Source organism: Myotis lucifugus, unplaced genomic scaffold (assembly GCF_000147115.1).
Source record: "Myotis lucifugus unplaced genomic scaffold, Myoluc2.0 scaffold_208, whole genome shotgun sequence".
Taxonomy (NCBI): Eukaryota; Metazoa; Chordata; class Mammalia; order Chiroptera; family Vespertilionidae; genus Myotis; species Myotis lucifugus.
The window spans coordinates 1703385-1726832 of record NW_005871256.1 but is presented as its reverse complement, the minus strand read 5'-3'; the positions used below and the strand labels follow the sequence as shown (position 1 = coordinate 1726832).

The 23448-nt window shown below is 60.2% G+C and overlaps 2 protein-coding genes across 2 annotated transcripts in view; one reads left to right on the top strand and one right to left on the bottom strand.

The window, feature by feature from the left end:
* Nucleotides 1–6: 6 nt before the first annotated feature.
* Nucleotides 7–3239, top strand: BHLHA15 (basic helix-loop-helix family member a15). The gene has a single exon (XM_023761414.1). The coding sequence runs from the start codon at nucleotides 465–467 to the stop codon at nucleotides 1026–1028; it is 564 nt and encodes a 187-aa protein (XP_023617182.1). The 5' UTR covers nucleotides 7–464; the 3' UTR covers nucleotides 1029–3239.
* Nucleotides 3240–3295: 56 nt separating this feature from the next.
* Nucleotides 3296–23448, bottom strand: part of TECPR1 (tectonin beta-propeller repeat containing 1) — a 28303-nt gene continuing 8150 nt past the window's right edge. Inside the window, 21 exon segments of the mRNA XM_023761438.1 lie at nucleotides 3296–4748; nucleotides 4949–5068; nucleotides 5207–5313; nucleotides 6017–6109; nucleotides 6819–6954; nucleotides 7214–7394; nucleotides 7899–7955; nucleotides 8812–8846; nucleotides 8848–8892; nucleotides 8965–9061; nucleotides 9605–9707; nucleotides 10740–10867; nucleotides 11548–11705; nucleotides 11822–11971; nucleotides 12424–12579; nucleotides 13453–13598; nucleotides 13800–14272; nucleotides 18010–18155; nucleotides 19311–19412; nucleotides 21306–21406; nucleotides 21503–21716. Coding sequence (XP_023617206.1) covers nucleotides 4599–4748; nucleotides 4949–5068; nucleotides 5207–5313; nucleotides 6017–6109; nucleotides 6819–6954; nucleotides 7214–7394; nucleotides 7899–7955; nucleotides 8812–8846; nucleotides 8848–8892; nucleotides 8965–9061; nucleotides 9605–9707; nucleotides 10740–10867; nucleotides 11548–11705; nucleotides 11822–11971; nucleotides 12424–12579; nucleotides 13453–13598; nucleotides 13800–14272; nucleotides 18010–18155; nucleotides 19311–19412; nucleotides 21306–21406; nucleotides 21503–21716 — 2898 coding nt within the window. The 3' untranslated portion in view covers nucleotides 3296–4598.

The following is a 23448-nucleotide window of genomic DNA, read 5'->3' as shown; positions in this document are numbered from 1 at the left end:
GGTGGCCTCAATCGGGGCCAGTTGGTCAGGGCACCTCGGAGCTGGGAAGGGGTTACAGCGCTCAGTGCCCTGACTCCTAAATCCAGGAGGTACTTGGGGGCCGTGAGAAGCACCAGCCAGAGAAAAGTCCGGGGCTCCGGACGCCTCACTCAGGGGGAGAGGGGGCCGCCAGGTCCGGGAAAGGTTTGAGGGGTCACCATGAGATCAAACAGGAACATGGGGGTGTGTGGGGCCAGCTTGGGGCTCCGTGTGTCAATGAGAAGCAGCCTGGGGTCACTGTGCACCAAGCGGTCAGCGGCCACTGGGCAGCGAGGAGGCTGCTGTGGGCAGCTGCCCTGAGTGTCCGCTGGCTGTTCAAGTGTCCACTGGCCCACCGAGTGACCACGGGGTGGCCTGTGTTCTGGATTTCAGCTCCAAGGGCCCCCCTCAGAGCCACCACCCCCTGGGACAACCAGTCTGGAGCCATGAAGACCAAGAACCGGCCCCCCAGGCGCCGGGTGCCTCCGCAGAACACAGAGGCCACCCCAGGGGAGCAGACCCCCGACAGGCCCCAGCCGGGCTCCGGGGCCCCGCTGGCCAAGGGTCTGCGGAGCAGGACCGCGCGGGCGCAGGGGGTGCGGGCGGAGGGCGGGCGCCGGCGGCCGGGGCTCTCGGGCCAGGCTGGCCGGCGGGAGAGCAGCGTCCAGCGGCGGCTGGAGAGCAACGAGCGCGAGCGGCAGCGCATGCACACGCTGAACAACGCCTTCCAGGCGCTGCGTGAGGTCATCCCGCACGTGCGCGCGGACAAGAAGCTCTCCAAGATCGAGACCCTCACGCTGGCCAAGAACTACATCAAGTCGCTGACGGCCACCATCCTGACCATGTCCAGCGGTCGCCTCCCGGGCCTGGAGGGACCTGGCCCTAAGCTCTACCAGCACTACCAGCAGCAGCAGGCGGCCGGGGGCGCCCTGGGGGCCCCGGAGGCCCAGCCCGAGGGCCACCTGCACAAGTACTCCACACAGATCCACAGCTTCCGGGAGGGCTCCTAGCACCCGCCCTGGGCCCGCCACGAGCCCCAGGCTGGTGGCGACATCCCCACGTGGACGTGGCCCCCGCGGCTTCATCTTCCCTGAACACTCCGCTGCCTTTCCGGATGGAGCACGTGGGCCCCGGACCTGTCTTTCCATTGACTAGACAGGAGTTGACAGGCCTTTGTAGGTAGATTCTCGTCTCTGCTGGCTCCCTCCTGAAGCAAGGGAGGTCCCCGGGAAAAGGCGTCCTGGGTAAGTTCCCCCAGTCACTCCTGCAGCCCAGGCCCAGGAAGGGACCGCCTCCAACCTGCATCAGAGCCTCCTCATTCGGGGTAAACTGAGGCACAAAGCAAGTAAAGCTCAGGGCCACTTGGGGAGTGTGGCTGAGCCAAGATGGTTGAAGCGAGTTCAGCATCTGTGTTAGACAGACTCCCTCATCAGACGACCTCAAAGGAACTGGAAAGGGACCTTCAGGGGGGACGTCCCGAGGGGCTGGGATCTCTTCCTGCCTCCTCTTGTGCTGGGGGCTCCTGACTGCGGAGGGGCTGAGCGGGTCAGAGGGTCTGTGGCCTGGTGCTGAGGGGCTGGGGCAGGACGGGAGAGAGGCCACTGGGCTCTGCTCCGCTGGGAGGCTGGGCCTCTCAGCCCTGGCCCTTTGGGGAGGTTGTGTCCCCACGCCTCCCCCGGGTCCCACCCAGGTTTGCTGCTCGTTGTCATAGTCGTCGCTGACTGTGTGGTCTGTTAGGACTTTAGGATGTTGGGTCCTGGTTGGGGTTGGGGGCCCTGTGGGGCGCCCTTGGGAGAGCCTGGGTGGTAGGAGCTCCCTCCCCCACCCGGTGCTGCTCTGCAAAGACAGGACTGGCATCTTGGCAGGTCTCCGCAGCCCTGGGCCAAGCTTCCTTCTGTGTTCCTGCCCTGCTGGCTTCAGCAGGCTTGGCGACTTTGTCCTCCAGCCCACAGCCAACATGGGGAGGGGGGCAGGGCCCTTGGCAGCCTCAGGCCGGAACCACAGTGACAGGGGCTGGGGTGAGGGTAGAGTTGGCCTGGCACGTGGGGCCCAGTCCCCTGCCGGCCCTCCTGGCCATTGCAGATGGGGGATGGCTGGGCGGGGAGTGGGCTGTACAGCCCAGGACCTGTTCCTGATGTGTGCCCTCACTGTCAAGCCCAGGCCCAGCCATTTCATGCATCCCTGGGCTGTGTGTCAGCCCTGGCAGCACCACGGACAGAGGGTGGCACCCCTCGGAACAGCCAGTGGCCACTTACCTGGTCAGACACTGGCCGGGCCCTCCCTAGGCCCCTCTGGAAGGTGGCCCTGGGAGCCGTCAGCGCCGGTCAGGTGAGGGCCCAGGTGCGCCTGGACTGCCCTCAGGCGTGGCTGCTGGGGAAGGTGAGGGGCGGTCAGGACAACCCGCCAATGGGACCTGAGGTGGAGAGCAACTCCGAGCTCGGGACCCTGCTGACGGCCTGCTGGCTGAACACAACAGGTGAGGCCGCAAACCTGTGGCTCTTGTCCTGGCTGAGCCAAGGCCAGAGCAGGGCTCCGTCTGCCCCTGAACTTGCTGGGTGAACCGACAAACTGAGCCGGAAGCACAGGGAGGGCGCCCAGCAGTGCCCTCTGTCCGGGAGAGCGTGCCGGGCGCGGGAGGGCCTGCGCCACCGCCTTGTAGGAGGACGGCCGTGGGGGCTCCTGCTCTCGGTGCCAGACGTGCACCTGCACCTGCTCTGTTCCCCAGAGGGCGACCCGGGCCCACATGCCAGTCCTTCACCAGAGGCCGGAGGGCACTTGCACGCCCTGTGGCCACATCACGAAGGGTTTTTTAAGGTCTCAGTTCCGCTTTGGGGGTGCTAACTACGGGGGCGCGAGGGCACAGGTCTGGTGAGAGGCCTGCTGCTGAGTCTGCTCCCTCCACCCTCACTGTGGACCCGAAGCCCGGCGGGACTCACCTGTCCTTCGAGGAGCCCTGGCGCCAGGCCCCCTCCTGGGCCGTGGACCTGCCTGCAGACCAGACAGCCCCTGAGGCGAAAGCCATGGGTGGAGCAACCAGAACGTCCACTTCTCTGCCTGGGAAAACCCCTGGACGGAACGGCCCGGGCGGTAATTGTGGTGAAAACGTTTCTTAAATGACCCAAATTTGGTTTTTATTTTCCCTAATGGCCCCTTCAAAGTACTCATGAAATTGATGTTGTGTCATAAAACGAAAATAAAAGATTTCACAGCAGTTTGCATTCCAGCACGGGAACTGCGCGTTGTACACACGATTGCAGCCACAAAAGAGTCTCGCCACTCACACTCTGGTGTAGGTTTTAATTGAATAAAGCATCTGGGACTCAGTGATGCTGAGCAGGTGAACAGGTGGTGCTCAGCACTGAGAGGACACAGGGTCCCTAGAGGAAGGGCAGGGTGAGACCAGCCAGGGGACTCAGCGAGGACAGCAGCTGCTGTGGATGAACCTTAATGCCCATCAGACCCTGACGAAGGGATGTAAACAGACCGAGACCGGCAACCCCACACGGCCCCTCTGGGCCCTGGGCCGACTCACGCCTCCTGGTCCCACCTGCAAATGCAGAGGCTGCTGGCACCCTCAGATGTCCCCGGGGAGGTACTGCACCCTCCTGCCAGCATGCGGGGGAAGCCCCTGGGAAGGGCTATGTGGTCACACTCCACCGTCCCAGCCGTCCTTCCACTAGGCCAGGTGGGGCCCACATGCGCCTGGACTGCTCTCAGGTGCGGCTACTCAGGAAGGCGCGTGGTGGTCAGGACAACCCACCGATGGGACCTGAGGGTGGGAGCAACTCCGAGCTCTGGACTGGTTGTGGGAAGCAAACCGGGGCCTTCACCAACGGGGCATCGTCGGATAAAAAGCAGCCGGAAGCTGCGGGACAGGAGGGGGACGCTGGGGAGGTGCCCTCCTACTGTCTGGCTGGGTCTCCGTCTCCATCCTGCCCCTCCCCCTGCAACATGATCAGAAGGAAAAGATGCCCCAGCCCCCCAGCCCCATCGGGAGGGGCCAGCTGAGCACTCCAACCGCTTCTCCCAGGCTCCTCGGTCCACCCCGGGGGCCCATGCCCACCTGGGGAAGGTGACACCTCTCCAGCATTTATTTTGGACCTGCCAACTCCGCCCTTGACCTTTGGAATGAGACCGTATCTGCAAGTCCCGTGCTGAGAAACGACCACAGCGTGGGCCACGGCCCTGAGCCCTCAGCTATTTCTGCGTTTGGACCCCCTGGGCCACCAGGGGCTCTTCGTGGGCGTGGCTTTCCCAGGGGCCAGCCTTCCTGGAAGGTTCCAGGCTGTAGGTTCCCGCCCTGGAAAGGCGGGAGGCGGAGGGGGGATGGATGGGTGGGAGAGGCCGGGTGAGGGCGCCCACTCCACACCAGCGCCCTCCTTGCTGACAGGGACAGTGTGGGGAACGTCCACCAGGCTTCACATTTCTGGGCTGTTTCTGGTGCCCGAGCTGTGACCTCAGGCCAGGTCCCCGCAAGCCACACCAGGACCCGCCTTTTAGCGCAGAAAGGCTCACTCCGGGGGAAGGCTCATGGTCGCGCCGATTCTTCAGACAGAACCCACCAGGCGAGGGAGGCGGCCTCAGCAGCAGACGGGGCCCACGGCCTCCTGCAGGGCACCGGCCACACTCGAGGGCCCGCTGGGGAGGCCCTGCTCGCCAGCTGTCTCCTGGGATGCGCTCCTGGGGGCCCTGGTGGCATTGGCCCGAATGGAGATGTGGTCCCAGCCCCCCTGAAGGAGAGAGCTGTGTCACCAGGGCTGCAGGGGGTCGCGGGGCAGGGGCCCTCCTTCCAGACGGCTGGGGCCCAAGGACTCCTGAGGGAATGCCCGGGTCTCCCACCAGCCCCAGGCCAGGCCCCAGCCTGTCGGGGAGCACGTACAACGTGACCAGGCAGCCCTGGCCCAGCACCCATCCCCGCCGGCTCGCTCACCCCGATGCCGTAGTCCCAGCCCTGCCCCTTGGGCTCCAGAGGCTGCACGCCTGTGCGGTGACACACGGTTCCCTGGCTCAGGCTGTGGCTGCCCTGGACTTTGTTGGCGATGACCCAGACCTGGAACACAGACCTGTTGACGGCCCAGCCCTGGCTGTGGTGGCACCGCGGGGATGGCAGTAGGGAGACCAGAGCAGGCACCCAAGCCCCTCAGTCCCCAACCCCAGAGCGAGCATCAGCCTGTCCCGAGCCCCCGACCTGGTCCAGGGGCCCCACGGACACTCGGCGCACATTGTTGGACACGTGCTCCCAGCTGGAGCCCTGCGGGTAGCTGGGCGTGACCCCCTGGCGGTACCACAGGTTCCCTGGGGAGAGAAGGTGTGACCCATGGTGAGGGCCAGGGCGTTGGGACCCACCGCAGGGTCTGCGAAGCCAGTGGTCTGACCCCCTCTCCCGCCACCCCCCCCGCCACCCCCCTGCCCCGCGTCCCCACACTGGCTGGGCTTCCCTGACTCACAGCGAGAAGCCCAGAGGACCAGCTCTGCCCGCCCCACACCCAGTGCCACTGTGCGCTGGGCTGGGCTGCCACCCTCCTCTGCTTTCTACGCATGAGAAACTGAGGACAAGGAATTCTTTACAGACAGAGGACGGCCTGGAACGGGAGCCTGGGTCCCCGGCCAGTCTGTCCTTCCTGGCCTTGCTCAGCCGGGACAACGGCGCCACAGGAACGGGAGCGATGACGGAGGCGCCGGAGGCAGCGCCACGTGGCCACTCCGCTCCCCCAGGGCCTGTCGCGGGGCTCGCAGGTCACAGGCCCTGCTACGCAGCGTCACCCAGGCCCTGGCACCGTGCCCTCGGGCCAGGCAGGGCTGACCGCCGGGGGGAGGGCCGGGTCCCCCCTGGGGAACACGGGGGAGGGACCTGTGTGGAGGCCGACCTCGGGCCTCTCCCGGTGGCTGACATAGGTCTTGTGTCAGGGACCTGGGGGCTGGTGAGGGTCTCATCCCATCGGGGTGCTCAGAGAACCCCAACCCCCCTGGTGACCACTGGGGACCAGGAACAACTTGCCATTGTCATCCACGGCGTACACGGACGTCTGGCCCACAGACACCTGCTTCAGCCTCTGCTTGGCAGGAGATGGGATGTGGTACCAGCAGTCACCTGCCAAGGGAGGTCGGACTTGGAGGCGCCTGGGAAGCACCGAACCTGGGACCCAGGCGCCTGGGGGCCCGTGGTCTCCTCTGCAGCTCCCAGGGTGGGTGGGTGCCATGCCCTGCTGACCTCCAACACCCTGGTCTCTCTCAAGGCCCAAAAGAGGCCGGGGCTGGAGGGGCCGGTCTCACACACAGGGACACATGGTGCCCAGCCCGGCATGTGGGCAAGAGCCAGCCCTGCAGCTGCTATGCAAACCCAAGGCCCTCAGCCCCATGTGGAGGGCACGACGCACCAGCCACCACCTCTTCATCCGTCCATTCCAGTGCCACCCTCCCCCGTGCCGGACACTGTCCAGACATCCAGTCAAGTCCAGACATCCAGTCAAGAACACGCCGGCTTAGGCTGCCCTCCGGGGAGTGGCCACTGTGGAGTGGGCCGAGCGGGGCCACCCCAGGAGGGTCCCAACAGGCCTGTCCCCTGGCGGGCAGGACCTGCAAGGCACCCAAAAGCGCCCACCACCAGCTGCCCTGGCAGGAGGCCAGGACGGTGCAGAGCAGCTGCAGGGAAGGGGCGTGGCCTCGGGATCCTGGCTGTGCCCAGCAGCTGGTCCGCAGGCTGCTTTCACCACGGGCTTGCTGAGTGAAGGGGCAGCCAGGGTACATCGGCCTGCAGCCTCGCTGACAGCCCCATCCCCTCCAGGGCAGGCGGCACTCACCAGCCGGCTTGGAGGGGGACACGGAGCCCCTGTAGAAGGCAGAGCCGTCCCTCGCCACGGCCCACACCTGGCAGTAGCCCCCGATGGAGACTGAGGCGAAGGGCTGGTCGGTGCCCACGTGCAGCCAGGAGGCGCCCTGGAGACCGAGTGAGGAGGCACTGAGGGCTGCCTGGCCCAGCCTCTGCCACCCCAGCCCCGGGTCCAGCAGCTGGCGGCTCCTCACGCCCACCTCATCCTCGGTTCCAACTGCCCAGAGCCTGGCGACCCCTGGGCGGGCCACACCTAGCCCGACTCCTCAGCAAGAGTCCTATTTCTGGAACAATTTGTCAGAACCCCACGAGTGACCACAGGTGGGCAGGCTGGTGCTCCCCAGAGGCAAGGACTGGGGTGCTCACCGCGGGGTTGAGCTCGGACACACCCACGCGGCACAGCACGTCCCCCTTGTCACTGACGGCCCAGAGTGCGATGCTGTGTCCACTCTCGTCGGCGCCCGGGCTCTCGGGGATGATGGACACATCCCTGAGGGCGATGGGGGGCACTTCCAGCCAGGGCCCGCTGGTCACCAGCTTGCACTTTCTGTAAGTGGAGGGCACAACCCTGGGCACCTGGGCACCCAGATGCTGCTGCCAGCCCCAGGCCGCCTGCCCTGGGCACCCGGAGGCTCAGGAGGAAGCAGTGGGTTGTCCTTCTCCCAAGGCAGCCTCCGTGGGACCCTGGGGAGGGCAGGACACCCCACCCACCCCTGCACCTGGGTGGGCACCCCTTCCTGGATGGGTGGCCCCACCCCCCTGCCCCAGCCGCTCCCTGCCCCCGCCAGGCCTCCTGTCCTGCCTACAAGCAGAGGCTGCCAGTGACATTTCTCTTATTTGTTCTTGAAAGCAAACTCTCCAGAAATAAGAGCGTTGGGAGCCGCGGGCACTTCCTGGGCTGACATTTACTTTGATTCTGTTTCCCCTCCCCGTGGCCTCCCTGTTCCTTCCAGGGGACTTAGGTCGGAGGGGGGGGGGTGGGGTCTGGCCTGGAAGGGACCAGGACGAGGGGCCAGGCCACACCCCCAGCTACCTTGTGCTCAGTCTTTACCTGGCCCAGCACCTCCTCCTGACAAAATCCCTCATGGTTTTGTACCCGTGATATGAGCTGCAAGAGGAAGAAGAAGCTGAAATCGAGACCACTTCGGGGAAAGTGACGCTGCGACGCTGCGCACACACATGCACACACACACTCTCTCCACCGGTACAGAGCTCGGAGCCCGTGAGCTGTGGAGTGGGCTCAGAGGGAGCAGGTATCACAGGACACGATGCTCCTCCTTCAGACACCTCCTGCCTGGCTGGGGTCTCCCAGAACCAGGACATGGCAGCTGCCTGACCAGGGGGTTCTAGCTAAGGGAGCTCTGCCCCTCACCACCCCAGGCCCAACCAGAGCCCTCCTGGGAACAGTCAAGCCAAGGGCCCGAGGCCTCTGACACCTGTCACCTCCTTGGTCGGCTCACATGGCTCGGGCCCTGGCTGGGCTCTCCAGCTCCGTCTTCCACTCGAACCTATGACTTGTGTTCCCTGAAGGCCTGGGACCCCAGCCCAGCAGGCGTGTCAGCCGCTTCTCCTTGTCCTGCCCGCCTCTGACACTTGGCCTCCTGCCTGGCCCAAAGCTCCCTAGACCCCTCAGCTGGTGAACCAGGCCCCCAGCTGGCCCTCCCACACCCTGCTGGGCAGAGACACAACCAGGTGTCGAAGGAGCCATGGCATCCTCCCTGGGCCCATCTGGGCCCCTCCACATCTCTCCAAACCCTGCTGGCAGCTGAGGCAGGCACACAGGGTCTGCTCCTCAGCTATGCCCAGGTGCTTGGGGGGCAGAGGGTAGGGCTCTGCCTGGCAGGGTGGTGGGGCCGCTGCTAGGGAGGAGGTCCGGCTGGGCCACACCCCCAGTCCTGCTGCTCAGGGCAGCCCCTGAGGCCTCCCCATGCAGAGAGAGAGAGAGAGAGAAGAGAGATGCTTACGAAGGGAAGTCACTGGCATACTGCCACCCCTCTTGGGTCAGTACCCCCAGGAACGCTGAAGTCCACGGACCAGTCAGAAACCTGGGGAAAGGGTGGGTCAGTGCAGGCCGACCTTCCACTCCAACCCCTGCCCGCCCCACCACTGGAACTCACCCAGCTCCACTGAAGGGAGGGGGGCTTCGTGCCCGCCTTGGTGCACTCCTGCAGCCCCGTGGCGTCGCTCCACATGTACCGGTCAGTGGGCAGACCCCTGCGGCAGGACAAGGCGGGGGTGTGTGTGTGTCTGTGTGTGACTCGAGAGGCAAGAACAGCCTGTCCCACCCAGACACTGGCCAGTGACAGACACACACTGGGACCACTGCACCTCCGAAGGGGTGAACTGCCCCAGGTCTGGGACCACAACTGAGGTGACCCCACATCATGAGGGGGCCTGGCCTGCAATCCACTGAGGGCTGTGGCCACCGTGAGGGCGGGAAGCCCCCCTCTCTGTCTACCCCTATCTATGGATGAACCCGTCTACATGCAGACAGATCGACCTGTAGCTCATTGTATGTACATTTACGTTTTGTGCATTTCATGTATGTTGTACCTCTCAAGTAGGTTGTTAAATCTTCCTTACATTTAAAGACTCAAGAAGAAAAGCCTCTGTGAGGCCACGGCAGGCCCGGACTCCAGCTCTCACGCTGCATCACCACCTTGGCCGTGGCTGCCCCGTTTTGTCAGACTGTGGCCTGGGCCGGTCGCAACTGGAAGCCCCCCAGCAGCTGGTGCAGCATCCACGCTGCGTGCTCACCTGCTGGTGTAGCCCGTGACCGGGTTCCAGCGCTGGTTCTCATAGATGTAGACGCACTTCACATCTGACTGTGGGTAGATGTTACCGGTGCTGCTGGCCAGGCCTGGGGGGAGAGGAGGCTGCCAGGCCGTGGGCTGCACCTGCCCGTTGGGCCCCGAAGGCCCCAGAGACTGGGCGGGGAGGTCAGGCTGAAGGTCAGCGAGAGGGGCTCACAGGCCTGCTGAGCTTATCTGGCAGGCCCGGCCCGCGGGGTCTCTCTGATTGTTCTGGGTCTGCGTAACCTTGGTGAGAAGAACCCGCTAGGCACCCATCCACACCCCCGCCAGCTCCGCCGCCTCACACTCTGTTCTGGCTGCACCTCTTACCCCTCACCATCCCACTTACCTGGACTGGGCAGGTGAGAGGCCCAACCAGCTCACCCCCTGCTAACACTCAATAACCTCCAGGAGCCCCAATTTCCTCATTGGTGAAACGGGGACCAAGGCACTGCCTGCCTCACCAGCATGGATGCTGTTAGTTCCGTGAGAGGTGTGGCCCGTGGTCTCAGTGGACACCCAGCTCTACAGCATCAGCCCCCCCCACCCCGGCGCGGGGCGTGGGCATGGCGTGTCCCATCCCGGCGTTGTTTCTGCTCCCCTTCCCAGGAGGAGAAAGAGCCCCCTGCCTCCCAGAGCTGGGGGAGCGCAAGGGGCTCCCAGCCCGAGGCACAACCCACCTAACGAGGAGCTCAAACCGGGGCCTGGGAATCAGGGGACCCAGGTGCTGGGCTGCCCCATGTGCCTGAGGCTCGTCTATGAAATGAGGGCTTGGGCATGGGGGGGGGGCCTCGGTGGCTGCCTTTCTGGAGCCTTCGAGGCCGGGAAGGCACATGGGAGGCGAGGCCTGGTCTCCGGGCTGTCATGCCCCCGGGTTGGCCCAGGATCGTCCTCTGCAGAGGCTGGCAGTGCTGAAGGTCACCTGTCACCTGGTTGCCAACTGAGTGTCAACACCAGGACGGCGGCTCTGGCGTGGGGCCAGGGAGCCAGAGGGACTAGAGGGAACTGCTAGGAAGGCTGTGCAGGGCGGGAGCCAGGCTTGCCAGCCTCTGGGGGCGGGCCACCCTCACCCTCACCCTCACCCTCACCCTCACCCTCACCTTGGAAGCAGCCTCCTCCGTAGCCACCTGTGTACACCCAGGCTGTGCCGTCGTAGCCAATGCCCCACACCACGCCCCGGCTGCTGGCCTCCACCACCCGCAGGTGGCCGCCCATCTGCCGCCAGAACCTGGGAGGAGGGGAGAGAGGGTGGAGAAGCGACCCAGCAGGGCCTTCCAGCCTCCCCCCTGGAGCCCTGGGGCCTGGGACAAGAGTGTAGGCAGGGAGCAGGGTCGTCCCATCGGCTGGATGAGCCATGCGAGCCTGCGATGCCTACACTGCTGCCCTGACGGTGAGACCCTCTGGGGGGCAGAGTACAGGGTACGGCTGCCACCTGGGTCAACCTCCTGTGGCCAAGGCCCCGCCACTGGCACAGAGGGGATCTGACTCTTTCAGATGAGAGGGGATCACCAAAGGGCAGCCAGACACGGCCACTCCGCTCCTGGGCAGGGCCTCCTAGTCGAGTGTCTCCCTGGTCCTCCCTGGCTCTGGGTGACCTTTTGGGGACAGAATCGGGAGCACCATGTCCCCACCAAAAGGGTGGGTGCCCCAGACTATCACAGTGCCCCCAGTGGGCGGCCTCGTTCCTCCTCCTGGTTTCAATGCCACCTGCAGAGCCATCCCCTCACTCTGACACAAAAACTGTTCAGCGGGGTGACCCGCCCTGATGCCCCCGGGGAAGGGTCTTCGCACAGGCCCAGGCAGACTCGGGCCTGAGAACCAGCTGGCCTTGTGTCCTGCTGGGGCCCCTCCTTGTGGAGCCTCAGCGCTGGCTGCGGGGTGGGAGTGGCCAGGCCAGGGTGGACTCACATCTGGTCGCAGGGCAGCGGATGCTCAGGGGCCTCCAGGTCCGGGCTGGGCTCACTCACGAAGATGTCGCCCTTGCAGGTGATGGACCAAATGGCCTGCAGGGAGGGGCGGCCGAGGACCCTCCGGCTCTCACAGCAGGACAGGTTGAGCAGGGCCAGCTGGCGTGGGCAGATGGCAGTCACCACTGGGAAGGGGACGGGCAGCAGGCCAAGGCTGGGCTGCCCTGAGTCTGCTGCCCTTTGACCCCTGGCCTGTGGGGCCACTGCCCACTCACCCAGTCATTCATGTCCTGCTCGGTGGCAGTAGCCAGACGCACGGGCCACCTCTGCCGGGTCCTCTCGGGGGTGTACAGGGCGAAGGAGTGCTTGTCCTCATTGAGCACGGGGACCAGCGTCGTCACCTCATTGAGGAACACGTGCAGGTACTGCGCACAGGGGGCGCCGGCGAGGCTGTCACCCGGATGGACAGGGCCGGCCTGGGTGGCCCCCTTTCCACAGAGCCAGTCCTTGGGACCCTGGTGGCTCTGGGCGTCCCAGCATGGAAGCCCAGCTCGTGAGCAGATGCCGGGTTTCACCTTTGGTGGCAAGGTGAGACTGACGGACTGGGTCAGACCCAGCCCTGGGGGAGGGGTGGCTTTATCTCTGTGAGCCTGACTTCTCATGAAACACGGGAGCCTGTCAGCGTCAGACCTAGAGACGGCTCTGCGGGCCACCAACACCTGCCCGCCACTGACGGGGGCTCTGTCATGGGGGCTGGGGCTTTGTAGGTGCCAGACGCTGTCCTGGGCTGGGCACCTCGGGGCCAGCGTCCCAGGCCTGTTCCTGCACCCGCCTCCCCCGGGCACCCGCACCCCTCCCGCCTCCCCCTCCCTTGCACCTTCTTCTCCTCGTGGACCACGTAGTAGATGAAGAGGATGCTGTCCCGGGCCCCGTCGTGCCCCGTGAACTGCTCCAGGGCCACGCGGACGTCCACCCACTTGTGGGGCTTCCAGTCGCACCACCACTGCAGGGCCCCCGTCTTCACCCACACGGACTGCAGCACAGGCCCCGGAGGCGAGGGACCGTCACAGGCGGGCCCTCGGGCCCCCGACTTGGGCCCTGCGTGTGCCCAGTTCCCAGCGCCCCAGGGCTACCCTGGCCCCAGTCCCTTCGCCACCTCACAGGGGACTCCCGCCCAGCGCTCCCAGCTCCCCCACTTCACCCTAACGACAAGGGACACTATCGGACCCCAACAGGGGCCAGGCCGCAAGCCAGTGTCAGCTGCACAGAACAGCCTGTGGGGTCACAGTCACCCCTTGTTCTGGGTGGGGAAACGGAGGCCTGGGGAGAGTCTGTGCCTGGCCCAACGTCACAGAGTGAGCCAGGGGCACAGCGGGCGCACACCCTGCCCGCCTGCCGGGTGGCCCCTTGGCCACCGGGAGATGCTTCTGCACCACCATTCGGGACACAGCCGGGTCCTCTGCATGAACCCCGCTGAGTCCTTCATGTAATTTCCGCCTCTAGGGGCTGGGCTCGGCCTGAGGGGCCCGAGACTACCCTCAATCCTGTCCTCAGTTCTCAATAAAACACTGCACCATCGGGCACGTAGGGACCCCTCCTGCAGGGAGAGGACAGTGTGATTCCCACCCCACCACCCGCTGAGACTGCTGTGGTCTCTGGTCCCAGGGCCTACGCTGGGCCCGCATCACAGTGGGGCCTGACAGAGGCCTTTGGGGTGGACGAATAAAGGAAGGAACTTGTTTTTCATTCTGGAATCTACAAGGAGAAGGGCAGGCTTCCCGTCCGAGAGAGATGGGCAGAGGGATGCAGGCATCCGTCTGTCTGTCTCTCCCACCTCACCTTGGGGCCGGTATACATAGACACTCAGTAAATGCCACTGAGAAACAGTGTCCCGGCGCCCGCCCACCTGCTCCACGGCCTGTTCGTAATGTCGGAAGTTCTCCAGCTCCCGCTTGGTCCTTTCCGTCAGCTGCTGGAAGATCTGCTTCCGCCAGGCGGCGGTCTGGGCCGGCGTGATGGACAGGGACAGTGTCTGCATGGAGGAAGACAGGCCTGCGGCCGGCCAGAGCCTCAGGGCCAGGTGTCTGGCCCGCCCACAGCTGTGCAGCAGGCCAGGGTTTTGTTTTTAAATCAGCCCTTTCTTGCTAGAGAGCTATGATCTCCCTAAAATGCCCATGAGCCCTCCCCTCACCCTTCTCCCTGGTGTCCCCCAGTCCAGCCTAGAACGGCAAGCACAGGGCAGCACCCTCTTACCCGCCTGGGCGGTGAACCACTTGAGCACAGTGTGGGCCTCCACGGCACAGCCTCCTCCTGACACCCAGACCCACAGCGGGTGGTCGTCAGCGCAGTAGGGCTCCTCCAAGCCCAGTGGGAGCATCTCCAGCGAGGAGAGGCCGGTGGTCTCAGCGGAGTGGCTGGGCGCTTTCTTGGGCTCCTTCAGGTCGATACTGGTCCAGGGCAGCTCGGCAGGGGTGGAGGCCGGGCCAGGGCGAGGCTCAGGCCCCGGAGTCTGATCAGCTGGGCTGGCACCCTCCGAGGCATGCTCTGCGGTCCTGGTGGTGCCTGGGCCTGACGCCGAGCTGCCCTTGGAGTTGCCGGGACTTTCCGGAGACTCTGCAGGGACAGGCTCAGGCCCTGGTCTCTCAGCTTCCGAGGAGGCATCCGTGTCGCTCGGTGCGCAGGAATCGCCACTGACCCTCACCTCGTCACCAAAGAAACAGCCAGCGCTGGGGACGAAGGGGGCAGAGCTGTGACTCCCTGGAGGGAGGAACATGTGCTGCTCACCTGCTCCACCACCGAGAACCTGTGTGACCCCCGGGCAAGTCACAGCTTCTCTGCAACGCAGGGAGCTGGGCTCTGTGCACAGTCCCGGCACCCAGGCCGTATCCACACCATCAAATCAATATTCCTGGACGTGGAGATCTAATATCTTTTTTTTTTTTGTGGCAAAATACGTGTGATGTAAAGTTTACCATTTTAAATCATGCAATGCAGTGGCATTAAGTATATTCATAATGTTGTGCCACCATTACCACAACCCAGTTCCAGAACCTTCTCATCACTCCAAATGGAAACACTGTACCACTGAGTCACTCTTCATCCTCCTCTTGCCCAGCTTCCTGGCAACCACTAAGGTGCTTTCTGTCTCTATGGATTTGCCTATTCTGGACACTTCATGTAAATGACATCATACAAAATGCAACCTTTTGGGACTGGCTTCTTTGACTTAGTATAATGATGTCAAGGTTGCTGAAACCGGTTTGGCTCAGTGGATAGAGCGTCGGCCTTCGGACTGAAGGGTCCCAGGTTCGGTTCCAGTCAAGGGCATGTGCCTTGGTTGTGGGCACATCCCCAGTGGGAGATGTGCAGGAGGCAGCTGATCGATGTTTCTCTCTCATCGATGTTTCTAACTCTCTGTCTCTCTCCCTTCCTCTCTGTAAAAAATCAATAAAATATATTTAAAAAAAAATGATGTCAAGGTTCACCCATGTTGTGGCTGGTGGCAGCACTTCGTTCCTTTTTATTTATTTATTTATTTTTAATACTAGTGGCCTGGTGCACGAATTCGTGCACATTGAAAGGAAATTAATTAGAAGAAATATTTTAATAACTCTATTCAGCCTTTCTCTATAATAGAAGTGTCAACCAAATTCACGATCAACAATGACAGATCGAAACACATGTGTGCGATTGGCGCCAGCAAGAGCTTTATATGTATAGCACATGCGTGAGTCAACTTAGCCTTTTATATATAGAGATACACTTGCTTAATTAGACCTGCTTTCTGATTTAGCTAACTTTTTCCAGCCCAGTGAAGCATCCCAACTTCTCTTTCAGGTAATTGTCAGCAACACAGCAGTAAATATCAACACAAAGCAGATTATTATTATAGATCACACAGCAAGAACAAAGGGTGAAATATTTAACTGCAGCAGTGTTTGACTATATTCTGCGCAGTGAGAAAACCTGAAGTCATTGTCAATGTCCACCATTTCTTACTTTTTTTCAGTCGGGTCAAGTTTCTAAGCTTTCTAAATCTCCGTTTTCCGGCTAATGAAAAGAAAATAGGATTCCACTGAGTCTCCTATCTACCCACTCCAGGACTTCTGTGAGGATCAAATGAGATGAGGCATGGGAAAACACTTCACAGACATTTGGTTACAGTGTGAAATGTTTGCACCTGACTATAGAGCAAGTCGTGTTCCTGGGCTGAAGAAACTGCAAGGAGGCTAGTCACTAGGGAGAGGAAGCCGGGCACTGCTATGTGATGTCATTACCCAGACAGTCGGACACTTAGCATATTAGCCTTTTATATATATAGATATTTTTATTGAAATCAGAGAGGAAGGGAGAGATAGAAACATCAATGATGAGAGAGAAAATCATTGATCGGCTGTCTCCTGCATGCTCCACACTGGGGACTGAGCCCGCAACCCAGGCATGTGCCCCAATCAGGAATCAAACCGTGACCTCCTGGTTCATAGGTCGATGCTCAACCACTGAGCCACACTGGGCAGGCCATTCCTTTTTATTTAGTTAGTTAGTTAGTCCTCGCCTGAGGATATTTTTCCCATTGATTTTTAGAGAGAGTGGAAGGGAGGAAGGAAGGGGAAGAGAAACAGAGAGAAATATCAATGTGAGAAAGACACATCAATTGGTTGCTTTCCTCACATGTCCTGACCAGGGCTGTGGATAGAATCTGCAACCCAGGTATGTGCTCTTGACTGGGAATGGAACCCTGGAGCCTTAGGTGCTCGGGCTGACACTCTAAGCACTGAGAAACACCAGCCAGGGTGGTACTTCATTCCTTTTTATTGCTGAGTGATGTTCTACTTTATGGCTAGACCCCGTTGTACTTATCCATTCACCCAATGATGGGCATTGGGTTGTTTCCACCTTCTGGCAGTAGTGAGTCCTGCTTCTACAAACATTCGCACACATGTTTTGTGTGAGCACCTTTTTCAATTCTCTCAGGTACCTGTTTAGGAGCGAAACAAGGTGACTCTATCTTTAACTTCCCGAGGAACTGCCAGACTGCTTCCCAACGCTTAATTCCTGCCAGCTGTGTACAGAGTTCTAATTCCTCCACATCTCAACACTTTTACTGTCTTTCTTTTGGATCACAGCTGTTCTGGTGGGTGTGCAGTGGTATCTCACCTGGGCCCTGACTTGCATTTCCCCAATGACTGATGACACCTAGCATCTTTCCCTGCGCTCACCGGTCATTCACGTATCTACTTTGCAGAAATGCATTCAAGTCATTGCCCTTTTAACACGTTAGGCGCCCAGCCTGCTTTGTCTTCCGGACGGAAAGTCCAGTGTCAGTCACCGGTGACTGACCTGGTGCTTAACATGTTAAAATTGGGTTGTTTGTCCTTGTCACGCTGTAAGAGTTCTTGATGTGTATTCTAGATACTAGGCCCTTGTCAAATATATGCTTTGCAAATACTTTCTCCCATTGAATTATCTTTTCACTCTCTTGATAGTGTGCTTTGGTGCATGAAACTTTTTATTTTGATGAAGTCCAATCTATCTTTCCTTTTGTTTCTTGTGCTTTTGTTGTATTTAAGAAGCCACTGCCGAATGCAAGGTCAGGCAGATTTTTGGCATCAGTAGTTTCAGAAGCTTCTCAGCTGATTCCAATGTGCTGCTCAGCGTGAGAACCACCAGCTGAGATGGAAACTTCCGGTAAGTGGGGGGAAACCCTGCCTGGCTGGCCTCCCGGCCCTCTCGGCTGGTGGTGCAATGACCACCAGGCTGTGAGAGGGTCCAGGCTGCAGACAGGACCCTGGCGGGCTGGGGAGCACCGTGTGAGGTCCCATGTGCCGCACGACAGGCAGGTAAGCACTGTGGGCACGCCCCTGCGGAGCGGAGCCGATGCTAAATCACCTGCCTGCACTCTAAGCGCCGGTGGGCAGAGCTGGGACTCACCCACACCCTCTAGAACCAAGGACCTCAGTGTGCGGCCCCAGAACTGAGGCAGTAGCACACCTGGGGCCGGAGCAAGAAACAAAATCTCGGGTGCCCGTATCTACAGAAACAGATGCTCTGGGGGCGGGGCCTGGGAAACACCCAGGGAACAAGCCCCAGAGTCTGGGGCATGCCCCAGGCTGAAGCCCCAGCTCCAGAGGAGAGACACCGTCCATCCTCATCCCTGAGCATCCACCTGCAAAGAGGCCTTTCCCCCCACCCCCCTGACCTTGAGATGCCAGAACCAACCGGCCAGTTCTGCTCAGGGACAATCCGAGGCTCCAATAGGGACAGGCATCCCAGCCTCGCTCCCCTGTCACCTCCCACCAGGCACAGGAAGGGGAGACCCACAGGCTGCCGTTTTTCCTGTCCGAGATGAGGCTCAGCGCCCTGTTGAGAGGCTGGGCGGCGGTGTCCTCTAGACACTGCCCACCGAGGCCACGGGCAGCCCTTCCCCACCCGATTCCTCCATGCCCCGCGCCCCTGGGATCACCTGAGGAGACTTGAGGAGCTGCCGGAGTGCGACCGGTCACACACACGACTGGCGACAATGGCCTTCCACATCTTCCCACTGAGCTCGCTCGGGGTGATGCCCTGCCGGAAGTACACGGCCCGGTCCTCGTAGCCGATGCCCCAGACCTGGAACAGAGGTGCTGCTGGGTGGGAAGCCGGGGCAGACCTGGGGGCTCTCCTTCCGTTGGGGGTGTGGGAGGAGGCTGGGGTGGGGGAGAGTCTGTACATGCAGTGGGGTGTGTGTGTACACGTGTGCTGGGGGTGGAAGGTGGATGGCGTGGCCATGGGCAGGGTGCAGAGGTAAAATTCAGGAAGTTGGGTGAGGGCTCGGCACCAAGCTCAGGAGAAGCAGGGGCCTGTGCGGCTCCTCGACCTTCAGGCAGACCCGGGGCCAGAGTAGGTGGTGGTGCTGGGCTGGGACATGAAGTCCACCCATGTCCTCATTGTGTCTCTGGTGGGAGGGAAGCTGTTCCCAGTGAACACAGAGGGTGGTCCTGGTCTTTAAGTAAAATAACCTCCTTGATCCTGGCCTTGTTTTCCAGGGGAAAGGTGCCAGGACGCTCCTCCCCTCTGCCTCTGGGCGCCGAGGAAGGGGTGCTGGGCAGCCGAAGGGCCCAGGGGAGGGGTCCAGGGAACAACCATTTCGAGCCTAAACTTGGGGTGCCTGACGGGCCCCAGTCAGGCTTGGCAGAGCCTGGGCCCAGGAGGCCTTGCCGGGAGGGCTCCCGGGCCTCCATCCCTGTGTGCACCTGCTGGCGCCTGCCTCGCCCCTGACCGCTGTGCACACAGCTCACTGGGGCGGGTGGGAGGAGGGCCAGCACCCCTGGGAGGAGCTTCCATCACAGTGCAACAGGGGGAACATGTCACCTTCACACGTCGAGTCTTAAAAATCGCCAGACCTCATTATTTATGAGGAGGAGGCTCCGCTGTGCGAACTACACGGGCGACGTTGAAGAGACCCTGCATCTAGAAAGTCGGGAAGATCGGCTCCGTCCTTCCCTGGTGGTCTGATTTCCCCCACATATTTCTCAACCGAAGTCCTCCCGTCTCCGGGATGCATGTCTCTCCCCCAGATCTGTGCTCACTGCCCCTGCTCTGGGGGTCCTGCGGGGGTGGTGGTGACCCAAGGCAGGCGGGGGCTCTGGGACAAAGGCTGGGAGAGTGTGGAGGTGCTGCCCCCCCACCCATGGGGGCACCAGGAAGAGATGTGGGAAGGAAGCATCAGGAGCCCCCATTCTGAGACCCGCCCCCAGGAAGCCAGGCTTGGAACCACGCGCACACCTGGTCGTTGAGCCCCACGTCCACCATGGTCATCTCTCCAACCATCTCGATCCAGCTGGTGCCACGGGGGTTGTGAGAGTTGACGCCTCTGCGGAACCACACCTGGGAAAGTCAGAAATAAACGCCTCCCTGGAATGCCACTGACACAGGTGGGGTGTTTTGTTCTTAATTAAAGCGAAAGAAGAACATGAATAATCTGACCCTGTGGTTCATGCCGAAAATGAGCACAACACATCCTTCAGGAAGGAAACGTTCACCCCGTGCCTCTTGCCCACATCCCGCTGGGCTGAGGGTCACCTGCCCCCGTCACACTTGTCCTGGTGGCTTCCTGTCCATTCTCCAGCTCAGGGCATTGTTTCTCCAGGAGACAACGCTGCCTGGGTCATTCTAGAACAGTGATGGCGAACCTATGACACGCGTGTCAGAGGTGACACGCGAACTCATTTTTTTGGTTGATTTTTCTTTGTTAAATGGCATTTAAATATATAAAATAAATATCAAAAATATGTCTTTGTTTTACTATGGTTGCAAATATCAAAAAATTTCTATATGTGACACGGCACCAGAGTTAAGTTAGGGTTTTTCAAAATGCTGACACGCCGAGCTCAAAAGATTCGCCATCACTGTTCTAGAACCTTCTCCCCACCGGTTCAGACACTAGTGGCACCTGTGGGCAGCAGGTAGCAGCAGGTGTCGGCTTTTTGGTGCAGTGAGAGCCGGGAGGGGGTTGAGGGAGGGAAGGGCACATACTCCATCTCAAATCCAGACTCTGACCTATGAGCCTGACCAGTAACACCCCATCCCATGGACCTCTGCAACCCCCATCTTAGCTCACACATAATCAAATATTTGTCTTAGACTGAGCACACTGCTCATTTAATCGAATTTGCTGCTCATTTAATCTGTTGCTCTGAGAGTGGGGTGCTCAGGGGCCTGGGGGGATAGCCCATCTCTACTTTCCCAGGGGGCGTGTGGCTGAGGCTCTGGAGCTTCACTGGAGATGGATCGGATGTGTGGGCGACCCGTCCCCCGGGATGGTAGGGGATGCCCTGGATGGATGTGGGTGGGGTTAGAGAACTTGTAAGCGACCTGAAATCAGCTTACAGTAGGTCCTCGGGTTACGTCAGAGATCAGTTCCTACGGTGACGTAACGCTATTTTCGCTGTAAGTTGGAACCCACCTACATAAGCACCTACGTCACTCACATGGAGCACACACACAGCAGCAATGAAGTGAAACAGTAAAAAAATTTAAAAGAGAACAATTCCTGACCTTTACTTGTGGTAACTAAATAATAAAAAACATAAAGCACATATGTACATATGTCAAAATGACGGAACTTTTTAATAAATGCTGTAAATGGGAGATGGCGACGTAACCACGAAATGACATACGTCGAGTCCGACATAACCTGAGGACTGCCTGTATTTTATTGGCCTTGCCTCTGATAAAATAAAAATGACAAGCCCTGGATGGTTTTGTTAAGTGGTTAGAGCTTCGGCCCAGGGACCAAAGGGTCTCGGGTTCGATTCCTGGTCAAGAGCATGTACCTCAGTTGCAGGTTTGTCCCTGGCCCTGGTTGGGGCACGTGCGGGAGGCAACCAATCAATGTGTCTCTCTCACATCAATGTTTCGCTCTCTTATTGACGTTTCTCTCTTTCCTCCCTCTCTTCCACTCTCTAAACATCAATGGGGAAAAATAATAAATAAAAATGATAAGCATGAACAGGAGCAGGGGGAGGCAACCAATGAGGTGAGGGTTTTAGAAAATGAGCTTCTGATTCCTGGAGATGTTACGGCCTATGCAGCTGTCCCGCACTTGGTACAGGGCCCGAGCAGGCAGGATTCTGCAGGTGCCGGACATCTCAGACGTGACAGACAGTGCAGGGTGCTTGGCTAATTTGCTCAAGGGTTCAGGACAAAAGAACAAAACACACACCACCCTCAATGTGAAACAGAGTCCTGGGACCCAGCCCCCCTTCGACCCGGCCTTACTTTCCGGTCCTTGGTGACGGCCCAGACCACGCCCACTCCCACGGAGATGTGCATGATGCCGTTTTCAGAGGTGGGAGGCTCCACTAGGCACCAGGAACTTCCTACTCGACCCCAGAAGAAAGCGCAGGGTCCCCATCAGCAAGCGCACAGGGAAAAGCTGGGCACCCCCCGCCCCCGTACGGGTGTAGGGCTCCCACCTTTGGGGTTGTTCCTGTTGATTCCTTCCCGAACCAGGGCCTGCCCCTCCCAGAGCGTGACCCACAGGAGGTCGTGAGGCCCACAGCTAATCTGGACCACCTCCCCCGGAGTGTCCACGTGGGACCACGATGAGCCTTCTGGGTTGGGGTGGCTGACGTCCTCTCTGTACCACACCTGAGAGTGAGAGAAACCCACAGGAAGGGCCCAGCGGGGTCAGGCCAGGACTCTGAAAAAACCAGCTGCCCAAGCTAGGCTGCATGTGCGTCAGCACACGCACAGGCCAAGCATCGGTGCAGTCCTGAGAGACCAGGGCCCAGAGTGCCAGGGGCGGTGATCTCTCCCGGCTGCTAAAAATGCCACACCTGGATTTCCGCTGTCCTAGGGGACAACACCCTCCTCACTCACCCATGTGACCAGTGAGAACTCAGCCCCAGCTTGGGCGTCCTGCACACTCTAGTGGTGACAAGCTCTCAAAACACCTGTCTCTAGGGGAAGCTGACCACTCCCCTTCGTAGGAATGTCTAAGGTGCCTGGCCAGTGTGGGTCAGTGGTTGAGTGTCGACCCATGAAGTGGGAGGTCATGGTTCGATTCTGATCAGGGCACGTGCCCGGGTTTCGGACTTGGTCCCTGGTGGGGGGGGGGGGGGGTGCAGGAGGCAGCCGATCAGTGTTTCTCTCTCATCATTGATGTTTCTATCTATCCCTCTCCCTCCTTCTCTGTGAAATCAATAAAAAAAAATCACTTATTTTTCTCTTTAACCTGAGGACAGTGAGCATAATCAAATATTTAAGACTGAGCCACCTGATCATACCGTCCGCACTGCCTGGCACGTTTCATCTGGAGGGGGCTGCACATTGCTGTGTGGTCTAGGAGGGCTGGGGGCCCCCTCCTGGGACCTGTCTCCATATTGGGCACCGTGGCCTCCCAACCTGCCACCTCACCCCTACAGCCCGCACTGCAGGACTAGGCCTGGACAGCCTCCCTCTGCTACCTGCTGGTCTGGGCCCCCCCTGTCTCCCAGCTTCTCCTGGAGCCCAGCTAGTCCAGGGTCCTGGTCACAGCTTTTACGGACCATAGGACTAGTGCAGGGCAGCACTAGCTTACAGCTGGCAGCACAAACAGTGCTCTTGAGCCCCCATTCTCCCTTCTCTTTGCTTCCAGGTGGGCGTGGCCCCTCGGTGGGGCCTGTCCCAGGCCAGGTCCTGCAGCATGGCTCAGAAACACTGTGGTTGACTGAAGCCAGGGCCAAACAGGACCCCAGAGGTAAGCCTGATAAAAGCCTGCCGTGACTGTCCCAAAGCCAACCAGAGGATTTTGGTCAGTTTGTGGAACGGAGGATTGAATAGTCACGAGTAAGTGTTGGGTCATCCCACTCAGGGCCACCTATGTTGCTGCTATAGTCAGGCTGGTTTTATTCCTTTGTTTAATTTACAAACTCCTTGAGAAAAGGGTCTCCTCTCCTCTCCTATCCAAACATCCACCCACCCACCCATCCATCCATCTACCTATCCTTCCTTCCATCCATCCATCCACCTATCCTTCCACCCATCCATCCATCCATCCATCCATCCATCCATCCATCCATCCATCCACCTATCCATCCACCCACCCACGCATCCATCCATCTACGTATCCGTCCATCCATCCATCCATCCATCCATCCATCCATCCATCCACCTATCCTTCCACTCACCCATGCAACCATCGATCCATTCGTCATTCCTACCATCGAGCGATCCATCCAACCACAGTCCGGCTCATCACCCATCTCAAAATGCATCTACTGGCGAGCCATGCCATGAAGTCGTCATCAATAGTGCAAACTATGAAGTGCTCTATCTCCACTTAATGAACATGAGCAGCCGCATTTGTCATGTTATAGTGAAGGTTTTATTACAGAAAACCTAATTTCATCTTGGTAATAGCGAACTTCGCAAGCCATTA

What these genes read in the sequence shown, in the direction of transcription:
- BHLHA15 (XM_023761414.1), top strand. Translation starts at nt 465, where the DNA reads ATGAAGACCAAGAACCGGCCCCCCAGGCGCCGGGTGCCTCCGCAGAAC.